Here is a 12764-nt window from a genome sequence, read left to right on the forward strand (position 1 = left end):
GAAAGTGTCATGATATGTATTTCATGACAGTTAAAAGTTGTCATAAAAAGCCCTTTTTTTAGTAGTGATAGGCAGCCTTATTTTTTTTTGGTCGGTAGTAGGTAGCCTTATTCCATGTCTTCAGATCCACAATGCCCAAACCACCTTGATCTTTACCAAGTATGAGAGTAGCGTGACTTGCATGATGCATTTTGGAGTTCATGTTTGGCCCTGACCAAAGGAATCTATTGCAAATCTTTGCAATGTCTTTCAAAGTTCTCTTGGGTAGGATGAAGGTTCTCGCCCAATAGACATGAAGAGAAGAAAGGACAGATTGTATCAATTGGAGTCTTCCAGCATGTGTTAGAGACTTATTCTTCCAATTTGATATCCTCTTTGTCACCATTTCAATCAAAGGCAGGCATTCTTTGATTCCCATTCTAGAAGCAGTGAGAGGAAGGCCTAAGTATATTACCGATGGCTAAACTAGTTGCACTTCCATGATATCCGCTAACTCCCGGGCTTCATGTTGACTCATACTACCCGCAAGCAGTGTAGTCTCTTGGCTATTCAACTTCAGACCAGTGCATGCAGAGAACTCCTTAATGGTATTCTTCACAGCTTGAACTATAGTGGGATCACCTTTACAAAATAGCAAGATGTCATCTGCAAAGCTGAGGTGCGTAATGCTCAAGTTCTTACATTTAGGGTGGTAATAATATTCCTTAGTTGCCACACTATTTCTCAACATCCCACCGAGCACTTCCATTACTAAGACAAATAGATAAGGAGAAAGTGGATCCCCTTGATGAAGTCCTCTAGCACCAGCAAAGTATCCTTGAGGCGTTCCATTTACTAAAATGGATAAAAAAGGTGAAGATTAGCACATTTTAGTCCACTCAATGAACTTATCTGGGAATCTAAACCTTGTCATCATCATCTCAATAGTTTGCCAGCTTACCATATCATATGCTTTGGTGATATCAATTTTGATAGAGCATCTTTTAGTCCCATGATCCCTCGTGTATCCTCTAATTAGCTTATGAGCTAGTAAGAGGTTATCCTAAATGGATCTGCCCGGAATAAAGGCGGATTGTTGCATGGAGATAATTTCAGGCATGAATGGCTTCATTCTATTAGTGAGCATTTTGGAGACACACTTATAGAGAACATTGCAGCAAGCAATCGGTCAGAACTCTTCCACCCTAGATGGTGCTGCAACTTTCGGGATGAGGCACAAGTGAGTTGAGTTCACTCCTCTACGCACCGACTGAAGAGAGAAAATAGAAAGAATAGCTTGAACAAACTCATCTTTCACCCATTGCCAGTTCTTCTTGAAGAAAAAGGCATTGAACCCATCAGGTCTTGGGGCCTTATTATCCTCCATCTCAAACAGAGCTTGTTAAATCTCGGCCTTTGTAAAATCCTGTATCATAGTCTCTGCTTCAGCTGGATACAGAACCCTAGAAAAGTGGATCCTCTCAGGAAAGTCAGGATCACAGCTAGCTAGGGACGGTTGTCCCAATAAGGTCTTATAGTAGTCAACAAAAGTTGTAGAAACTTCTTCATGTCCTTCCCTTCTAGTACCAGTAGAGTCATTAAGAGCCCATATCAAATTTTGACCCTTTCTCTCTTTAAGCATCTTATGGAAAAACTCATTACATTTATCTCCATATTTCATCCAATCACAGCGAGTACGGTGCCTAAGATCCTCCCCTTCTATGATGATAAGCTGACAGAGGGTTGAGTGTGCTTCTTTTTCCCTAGTGCATAATAGAACATCCATAGGATTACTTTGATGTGCTTTCTGTAGATACTTGAGTTCCTTCCTAGCAGCCTCAGTCTGCTTAGTTATGTCCGAGCAGAAGAATTTTGCCCAGCTTTTCAACTTGCATTTCAATAGTTTGAGCTTCTGCATCATAATGAATAGAGGGCTGTCGTTCACTTGCACACTCTAACATTGCAAAAAGGTGGCCAAAAACTTTGGATGGAGGATCCAAAAGTTACTGAACCTGAAAGGAGGACTAGCAGCAACTCTGTTGATGATAGAGATAACTATAGGAGAGTGATCTGAAGTACTCGAGGGTAGGTATTCAACATAAGAGTAGGAGAATATAGTACTCTAGGCACTATTCACCAAGCATCGATCAATTTCAGACCACTTCCTATCAAAATTGGTCCACATATAGAACGCCCCAATAGCTTTGAGATCATACAACTCATATGTGACAAGACAATCCCTGAAAGGGGTGGTTTCCCTAGGGTGCACTACTTCTCCACCAATCCATTCAAAAGAATAAAGAACATTATTAAAGTCTCTTGCAACGTACCACTCTCCCTGTATGCCAGTGTGAATATTGCAAATTTCAGTCCATAGCCTTGATCTATCTACACTATTGTTACTTGCATATATCACAGTAAAAAAGAAAGATTTCAATGTAGGGAGCAGATCAATCTTACAGTGTATAAGTTGCTCAGTCTCCTTGATTTTCGATAGTGCTATAACCCCAGGATCCCACGATATTCAGATTCTGCCACTAGCACTGCTACTGTAGTTGTTTACAAAAGACCACGAAGGACAACAGAGACTATTGATAAGCTGAAACTTCTCTATTCTGACTTTCATCTCCACCATAGCAAAAAGACCTAAGTTATTCTCCCTTCTAAATTTATTCAGATAACTATCTTTATTGAGGTCATTAAGGCCTCGTACATTCCATACAGAGAGCTTCGACATGACTAACGTTTATGTTTCCCCTTCCTCCCAAAACCCTTGTTCTTACCCTTCCTTTTGTTACTGGAATTATGTGGATACTGTTCCTGCTTAGTCTGAGACCTTTTTATCACTTGCAAAGGAAGTAGAACTCACTGCTTAGTCTTAAAGTCTTGATTCTTCATTCCTTACTAACAACTTTCATTGCCTAATTCTAATCCACGTTCTTCACTCATTCTACTATTCGTTCTCCTTAGGTAATTTATTATATATGTTAGGTTTTTTTTGTTTTGTTTTGTTTTTTGTTTTTTTGTTTTTTTTGTTTTTTTATTTAATTTATTTAATTTTTAAATATGAAATGTTGATGGTTAATTGGTTTTTCTTTTCCTTTGTTTTTTTTATTTTTATTTTAATGTTTCAGACGTCTAAAATGCCAAAGGGAGTGCGAAAGATAGATTCGTTCTTTAAAACCAAAAGAAATCGAGACATCCAATGTTGCTAGAATTATTGAAAAGGATGATCAAGGCCGTTAAAAGCTCTAAAGAGTTGAGCCCATTGAACAACTTCGCTCCAATCCTCAAGGGATTGAACCTATTAAACAAGTTTGTCCGAACTCTCAAGGTATTGAATCTAGCAAAACCAGTGTTACTAGTTCTTTGGTACGTGATCCGGGGTTATGCCATCAAATAAATGAATATCCTATTAATCAGCGTGACGAGATCCGACGAGCTTATGTCACATTAGGGCCACTTCATTCTAGACTCGACGAATATCCGCCCACCATTGATGGAACAATCTCTTTGTTGATGATATGAGGGGTCAAGGGTATGATGGTGCTAGCAACATGCGGGGTGCTTTGAATGGATTGCAAGCTTTATTTCTTAGGGAGTGCTCTAGTGCGTATTACGTGCATTGTTTCGCTCATCGTTTACAATTAGCATTGGTTGTACCTGCTAAAGATATATAAGATATTTGGTTGTTTTTTTTCAAAGTTGGGCACAATTGTCAATTATTTTAAGGCTTCTCCTAAGCACCAAGCCGAGTTACTAGTTGTTCAAGTCGAAGAAATTCAAAAATTGATTGATTGTGGGGAACTGGAGACAGGAAGGGGAGAGAATTAGATTACGACATTGTAGAGAGTTGGGTTTACTCGTTGGAGCTCCCATTTTCAATCTGTAAAGAGTTTGATAGTTTCATTTAGTGCACTTTCTCGTGTTCTTGAGAACAACACAAACAATGGATCAACTAATTCTAACCGGGGGGAAGCTAAGGGTGCTCTTATTGCACTTAGATCGTTTGAGTTTGTTTTCATGTTACATTTGTTACGTAAGACTATGAGAATCACTAACATACAATGCAAAGCTCTGTAAGATCAATCTTAAGACATTATTAACGCTATGCATCTAGTCTCCACCACAAAAGTACTCCTTTAAAACCTAAGAGATGATGGTTAATTGGAGCATTTTTTTTTTTTTTTTTTGTGAAATTGACTTGTTTTGCAAGAAGAATAACATTGATATGCCTTATATGGTTGCACGCTATATGATAGGCATGGGTCGTTCTTGTCAGCAATATGATTGCATAACGTTTGAGCATCGGTATCGCGTTGATATATATAACAGTGTCATAGATTTTTAGTTAATAAAGTTGAAAAGTAGATTCACCGAGGAAACAATAAAGTTTTTTACTTTTAGCTTTGCTTTGACCACTAAAGATGCTTTCAAATCATTTAGGATTGATGATATTTGCAATCTTGGTGAAAGATTTTACTTTTGAGATTTTAGTGATCAAGAGATACTTATATTGAGAACTCAGCTGCAGCATTATGAGATTGATGTTTATCGTAATTCGGTTTTCTATAATATGTCCACGATGTCTGAGTTGTATAGAAGATTAGTTGAAACTGGAAAGTCGAAGTCCTACCACTTGATTGATAGATTAGTTCGTCTTGTACTTACTCTTCCAATATCTACAGCTACTACAGAGGGCGTTCTCAGCCATGAAACTTATCAAAACACAGTTTCAAAATAAGATGGAGGATAAGTTTCTTCTAGATTAAATGGTCATCTACATTGAAAGAGATTTTGCTAATGATATTGATCTGGATTTGGTAATAGATGATTTTGACGCCGCAATACCTGTAAAATACCATTTAAATAGTTTTGCTTTATAAATAGATTTATAGTCGAACTTGACCAGATATTTTGATGAATCAGTATATATATTTGGCTACTTGTGAAGCCTGGTGTTTCAGTTATTTCTTTGGAATGTGTTTATTATTATTTTTTTTTTTTTAAGACTCCGGCAGTTGTTTAGCCCGGGGGGAGTTGAAATGTTGGGTATGTCTGCCCCTGTCTATGAGGTCTCACAAAGAAGACGTACAGGTGGAAAAACTACCAAAATAATGGATGCTTCATTTCAGAATTTTGTGCTACAGATCTTGGTACATAATGGTATTTAGTACCTATTGTTATTTGATGTAAATTCAACACAAATATTGACCTAGACTACTAGTGATATTACATGCATCCTTGCATACAAGAGACAATATCCTACCTAACCATGACCAGCTACAGCAACATATCATATTAATGATCAAATCAACTTGGGGCTTCTAATACGTCCCACTCACATATTTTATAGAGCTATTTGTTTCGATCCCCACATACGTGGCAAACGTCTATTAGTAGGGGTCTCCACTTTATTCATTTAATCGATAGTGCTAAAGCCCAATTTGCAATATCATGGATCAATGTACAGGCCCACTAACTCATGTGTCTAGAGCTGAACCCTAGCCACATGACTTGTCATTTACGTACATTAACTTATGTCCAAATTCGTTTCTTATCAAAGAGATAATTATCAGTTGAGAATTATATTCAATTATAACAATTACTTGAGCTACAAGAATATTTGAGATACAAGAAGTCTCTACTCTACCTATATAAATACCAAACTATTTTTCATACAGAACTACGTTATGGAGACTTGATCCCATCGATAATTTGGGTACATAGGTAACCGAAATGGTACAGTCTCATAATATAATTCTCTCGATCACCATCACTTTTCTCACTAGTTTTCTGCGTTATTCATCTCTTTCATCACCACTTAGTGTTTTGATCATGTTTGGTCGAAACACTATTGCAGTAATTGACTCCCTAACTCACTCAAGTAAGGGAGTCGTTACCAATCTTTTGCAGGAAGTGAAGGAGTATTCCAGGACGTTCAAGTTCTGAACATGGGAAGTGAAGAGGAAGATGAAGTATTCTTATGGAATAAAGGACGAAAAATGGAGAGAGAACAGATTGAGTACAAAGTTTCATCGAGAGAGAATTGAAAGAGTTTTATTTTGGAACAAGTACAAAAATGTAAAAATTGTATTAAAAGTAAGGTAGGGTTGTCAATGTGCTGGGCCAGCCCTTAGTCACCAGAACGTCAAGCGAGAGCATGAAAGCGCCGAAGTTGAGAAGCTCCCACTTTGAGAGCGTCTATAGAGCGCTTATATACACTAGTATAATTTATTAATTAATGAGTTACTAAATCATGAATATTAATTACCAATGATTTTTCAATTAATAAAAGAATAAAACAAATTAAAAAAAAAATGATCAAGGAACAAAATAACAAAACCGTATGCAGTGTCTTTGCCCACTAAATCGTGTATGTATAGTTGTATACCACATTTTCACTCTTAAGTAGTAATAACTATATAAGGGACCAGTGGTCCTACAGACTACTAAAAAGAGTTGTACAAGTACTAACTAGTTCTATGTTGGGATATGTTGGGATGGGGAGTATAGAATAACGACCTTAGCCATCTTCTCCTGACTTTTGCAATTTTAGTTTAGAGCAAGACCCAAAATATCGAATTCGGTGAATATTTCAATGTACCCAAAAACCGATATATACTGGAAATATCTATTTTTTTGTTCACCAATCAAAATTTTGTTTTGTATATCGATATATCGAAAATATCATTGATTATATCAGAAATATCGTCAATATATCGGTCAAAGTCAATAATATTTGGTCAAAATCAACAATATCGGTCAAAGTCAACTATTTATATCGGATATATCGTATATATCGGTCGATATATATCATTATATCGGAAATTGCGATATATATTGGGAAAAAAAGAATTCAATATTCGGTTTAGATATATCGAATATATCCATGTCGGTGTACCAAAAAACCGATATATATCAGCGATATTTTGGGCCTTGGTTTAGAGAGACCCACGGAATTTATCAGCTGAATGCATACAAAATACCAATTTGGTTCATTATTCTCCTTCAAAATAACACGAAAACTTGTGAAAAAACTCTTCCTAATTAAATCTTTATCTCTTCAATTCTTTGATTGGGTTCTAAATCATACAGAATTTTGTTGATCTTCAATTTGCTCATTTGGAGTTTAGAATATCTGTAATACTCCAAATTTATAATTATTGTTTCTTTAAGAAGATTGATTGGGTTCTAATCCAGTTATAAACTTACCAAATAAATTATCAAAAACTTATAAAACTGCATCTCTCATCGTCAAGAGCGGCTTTGAAAATTGAGAGCGTGGTTTTGAAAAAATCAGAGCGCAGTTTCAACAAGGTTTTGCTCTAAAACCGCCATGTGACTAAGGGTTCGAACTCAAAATCCAATGAGTCTTGTTATTGCTGGACTCATTTGTGTTGGCGGACCAGACCTCGAAGTCAGCCGGGTCGCCCATCAGGTTGGCTTAACTTGGAATCATACACCCCCCAACCAAATACCCAAGAAATCGAAAACCGGCTACCACCTTCATCCTTCAAACCTTATATTTCGCGATTTCTCTTGACCAAAATCAAACCCACAAAATCAAACTCGCGATTTCTGTTTCAATTCTTTGTTTCCATCAAACTCTCGATTCTTTATCTCGATCTCGATCAAACCCACCATTAGTGAGTTTCAATTACTGCTCGATCTTGATCACTGCTCGATCTCGATCAATTGGTGGTTTCAATTACTGCTCGATCTCTATCTCGATCCCAAGCTCTTCTATCAACACCAATTTCAAAGTGAGTTTTTTGCTTTCAAAGTGAGTTTTTTTATGCATTGTAGTTTGTTCATACATTGTAGTTTGAGTGTTCAAGGTGTTTGTTTATACATTGTACATTGTATTTGGTTGGTTTATACAAGTCAAAAAACAATGCCGTAGTTCATACCTATTAGATATATTTTTGCGAGAACCGTTACGGGAAGACTATAGTTGGTGAGACTGTTGATGAGTCTGGAAAGTCGTCTGTTAGTTCTGATAATCCGAGCTGGATTGAACCTTGTTCGGAATCTACTAGGTTTATAGATGATGATGATGATCGAGAGTTGAGTTGAGAAGGAAGGTTTCTATCGAAGTTTTGGTCCGATTCGAGAGCGATGATGAGTCAACTGTTATCATGTCTTTTAATAATCTGAACTTGGCACTACTTGTTTGAAAAACCGCTCTTAAGTTTCACATGTTTGGATATGTTCAATTTGTTCCAGTAATTTTTGGTTATATGCGTCCGCTTTGTTTTGTGTTTTCCTCTACTGGTAGGACTTATAAGATATTAAGATAGTAGACTATGCTAAGAAGAGCTATGCTTCTTGGAGGAACTTTAGTTGTAGGTTATAACTTAATATCAGTGAGGTTCTTAAAGTGTTTTACTACCTTGCTTGATTGAACCACCGATGCGGATGATTGTTGAGTACAGTTATATGCTGTTACGTGGACCATTTGGCTGGAAACTAGAAAAAAAAGTAGCGATTTAGATTTTAGAGCATATTATATGTAGTTGAAAATGTAGACTATGGGGTTGCGTCTCTCACCTTCCTACTATTAGAAAACTGAGATTTGATTCTATTGTAACTTAATGGGAAGCTGTTGTACAATAACTTATGGTTTGTGGTATGGTTTGTTACACTATGTTGACTTCCTAAATGGAGAAAAAAGTTGAGGCTTTGTTGTTGACTTTAAATTTGATTATGTTCACTCATTTATATGATTGTTATTATTGTTTCTCATGATTTTGTCAAACACAAAACCTTATATGGAGCTTGTTCTTCTAGTCCATAAGTTAGAATGTATATATGTCCAATTTTGATTTTGACTCCTGTAAGTTTTACCTTTCACAAAATATTTTTGCTTAATAGTGGCGTTGTAAACTTGATATTGGCTTTCATACCTGTTTTTTCTAACCATTCCATTCGACATCTCCTATCTTCTCTTGTTCCTTGTTAAGTAAGCAATTTGCTGATAAACACTTACAAGTTTATCACTTCCTTGGCCACTATGGGTTCCTCTACTTTCTTGATCACTGCCATAGGTTCCTTCACTTCCTTGGCTACTATGGGATCCTTCACTTCCTTGGCTACCATAGCTTCCTTTACTTCCTCGGCTACCTCGACATTGTCAATTATCTTGGGTGGTAACTTATACTCGAGTTATATCTTGACTTCAGGGTTGTCGAATGCTGAAAATGGATAAGTCCGATAAAGACCCGGCCAATCCCTTGAAAGCAATCCTTCCATCGACAGGATTGTCGATAGAAATTTCATTCAAACTAACCCAGATTAACATCTCCTTTATCTTGACACCAGTCAATTTCCTAATCTTATACTTATCAACATAGGCAGTGATCTCTGTACCATATATGGCCTGCCTTCCAATCTTCTCAAACTTGTGTTCTATTTTATTCTTTTGCTTTAGCCATACAAAGCCAGTATCTTCCATGTAACCACATTCTAGTATGTCTCTCAATAGAAGGAGGCCAGTGGGCAGTCCCACTTCCTTGAGCAAGAACTTGCTTCTCTCTTTTCCTTCCTCATCTTCAAAGCAAAGGTCAGCCTTGGCTCTCATTTCTTCTGTGATCACAACCATTTTCTATCTCTTTTCTCTACTGAGTGTGTTTAGAATGAAAAGGAGATGTTGTTTGTGGGGCACCAAGGGGGTGTTAATATAGTGGGGAAGTTGCAAGGTTGGACTACTTTCTTAAAAGAACTACCAGTCTACCACTGTAAGTGTAGAGCGTGGCACTTAAAGTTCACAACAAACTTTCTTTGTTAATTGTTGGTGATGAAGCAAACAAGTAAAATTAAAAGAGAATGCTTCAGTATTTGTAGACCATGTTTGGCCATAGAATTAGAGGAAGCTATGGATATGCACGTTTTAGACTTTAGTTAGTGAACTCCAAAGTTAATAAACACTTACAAGTTGAATGTCTTAGTATTAGAAGTTGTGCATTTGCTTGTTAATAAACAATTTGAATTAGTTGAATGTCTTATTTTTAACTCCTATTTATTTTGTAGCAATGCCTCGAACAAAGAATGTGAATGTGAAGAGTGTAGCAAAAAGTGTTTTCACGGGTGCTAAGAAGTTGTTAGGTGGGGGGAGTAGTAGTTCAGGTCGGGAGGAGCGTGAGAAAAAGAGAGAAAGGGCAACAACCACCTTGGCATCAATCCGTAGAGGGGATCGGAAAGCGGATGATCCCAGTAATGTAGTAAGTGGTGTAGAGTTAGGAAATCAAAAGAGAAGAAAGCGGACAGTTATGAGTGATATAGATGTAGATGTAGATGTAGATTTAGATTTAGATTTAGATGAAGATGTAGATGTAGATGATGTAACTATGGATCGTGGGAAGAGTGTAGCTGTAGGTGATGGTGAAGAAGATGATAGTGAAGAAGATGACGAAGAGGGTGTTGATGATGCAGAAGAGGAGGACACGGAGGATGAGGAGGAGGAGGATGACAAGGAAGTCCCTGAAGTCCCTGTACCTGTACCTCTAGTGAATATTGTGAGAAAGTCCAACAATGACTTGGAGATCCAGAGAGGTTCTTTATGGAGGTGGCCCTCGTGAGTCACATCTGTTATATGACTATGCGGTGCACGTGGCTCGCGATATTTGGGAGGGGCAGGTAATATTATTATATATTGTCTATTAGTATTTAAATTTTGTATTACAAAACCTTGTGCATACATTAATACTTAGTTTTTGTTGTTTTAGGCGAAGCGAGGGGTGTTGAAGTGTCATGGGCACCTAAACAAGTTGGTACAATGGGATATCGTCAGAGAGTGTTCAGACTATTCTAATTTTCATGTGGAGCTTCAAAGGACCGGCTTATGTGCTCTGGTCTTAGGTGTATATAGGCATCAGGATCCTGTGTTGGTCTCTGCGTTTGTGGAGAGGTGGCATCCAGAGACCAACACGTTTCATATGCCGTGGGGCGAGATGACAATCACATTGGACGATGTTTCCCAACTCTTAGGAGTTCCGATCAGAGGCAAAGTAGTGACTGGGGACACTGATTTGACCCTGGAACAGACAAAAAAACTCCTCCACCAAGGTCTTGGCATACCCATGGACAATATAGATGCAGAGATGAAATCCAATAAATTCATTTCCAAAGTTAGGATGGATTTCTTGATGAAGCAGTTTGTTGGGAAGGTAATGGATGAAGATTTACGGGATAAAAATGGGATTGTTGTGAAGAAGGCGTCAACCCAAAAAGAGTTGCGGTTTGCTGTAAGAGCTTATTTGTTGTTTTTCTTTGGATGTACCGCCTTCACCGACACGTATGGAACTGCAGTTCCCGTTTGTTATCTGAGACTGCTTATGAAATTTGCCGAGATCAGAGACTACGCGTGGGGTGCTGTCTTACTGGCTTACTTGTACAGGGGTCTTGGGACTGCCACAAGTGCCAAGGTGAAGGGTGTTTCAGGCTATTTCACTCTCCTATATGTATTAGTTTTTTTGTTTTTCTTTTCAAGGTCAATTTTTTCTATCTATTACAATATTAACTGGGTATCTATATTAATCTAGGCATGGATTTATGAGTACTTCCCGGTGTTCAGGCCATTCCCAAACGGGGACTATCAGTTAAGCATGTCGCGTAGTCATAGGTACTCAGTTACTCAGTCTTTTTATGCTAGCACAACAGCTGCATTGAAGCATACCCGAGCGATGATTGATAATATGACTTGTACCGATGTAAGCATTTTTGTATGTAAATAGTTTTATTTATTAATTGATATTATTAGTATGTGGTTAATGATTAATTTCCTCGATCATATGCTATTTGACAAGTTGAATAGTATCCCTATGCTAAAGTCCGAGCTATACGGCCGGTGGATGAAATAGCATTTTTCGAGGGATTTATATGCTTTCTTGATAATGTCGAGCAGTACAATGTTTCGAGGGTTGTGCGTCAGTTGGGTCATATGCAGTTTGTACCTTTAGATCCCCCAAGACCAAAGACCTCGATGCGAACTACTTCCGGAAGCGGGTACGATGTGAAATTTAATATTGTGTCTTCCTACTGGAGTAAATGGCAGAATCACTTGATACAACTTGAACATCGAGGACCCATTCCGTCTTATCCATAGGAGTGTGTTAGTAGATACATGAGTTGGTACGAAAACAATAGTCATATTCGAATGATAAACCCTGATTATCTTAATCACTACTCCCTACAGAGTCTTCCATATCATAATCTGGTGAGTTAATACTTTACAACGTTAGTTAGTTAGTTTTTTTTTTTTTTTTTTTTTTGGTATTTTATAAATGTAAATGTATATACTAATGTAGTTTTTCGTTTTAATTTGGACAGCATCCCGTCGTCGATGAAATTTCTTGTTTGCTCAATCAAAGCCTGCAATTGGGTGGGACTGCGATTCCAGACGATGCACGGAACGAGTTCATGGAGGCATACAATTTGACCCGGTGCAAGTTCATTGGCGGACAATATCGTTAAGGAGCATTGGATTTAGCAATGTTGAGTTTGGTTAGTTTAGGGTTTAGTGTGTTGAGCATTGGCAGTCTTGTTGGAAGTCTTGTTGGAAGTGTGTTATAGAGGCAGTCTTTTGATGATGTTTATTTCGATCCTTGGTTTGTCTTGTACTAGTGTTTATGTAGAGAAGTTGAAGAGAGATTGATAACTGAGCTGTTTAGAGTATTAAGATTAATGGAAATGAATTTTTTAGCCAATCTTTTATATTTTGTAGCTTACCTCTTTTTATCTTGTGTTGGAAGAGAATGATGTAAGTTACTCTTGCTGGTTATGTT

General features: G+C 37.5%; 1 protein-coding gene across 1 annotated transcript; it reads right to left on the reverse strand.

Moving 5' to 3' along the window:
* Positions 1-9160: 9160 nt before the first annotated feature.
* On the reverse strand, positions 9161-9583 carry LOC147492620 (uncharacterized). The gene has a single exon (XM_086567562.1). The coding sequence runs from the start codon at positions 9581-9583 to the stop codon at positions 9161-9163; it is 423 nt and encodes a 140-aa protein (XP_086423688.1).
* Positions 9584-12764: the final 3181 nt, after the last annotated feature.

Source organism: Coptis chinensis, chromosome 6, assembly GCF_015680905.1.
Source record: "Coptis chinensis isolate HL-2020 chromosome 6, ASM1568090v1, whole genome shotgun sequence".
Lineage (NCBI taxonomy): Eukaryota > Viridiplantae > Streptophyta > Magnoliopsida > Ranunculales > Ranunculaceae > Coptis > Coptis chinensis.

Bases quoted from the DNA above. Each gene is read 5' to 3' on its own strand.
- LOC147492620 (XM_086567562.1), bottom strand. From the start codon at position 9,583: ATGGTTGTGATCACAGAAGAAATGAGAGCCAAGGCTGACCTTTGCTTT.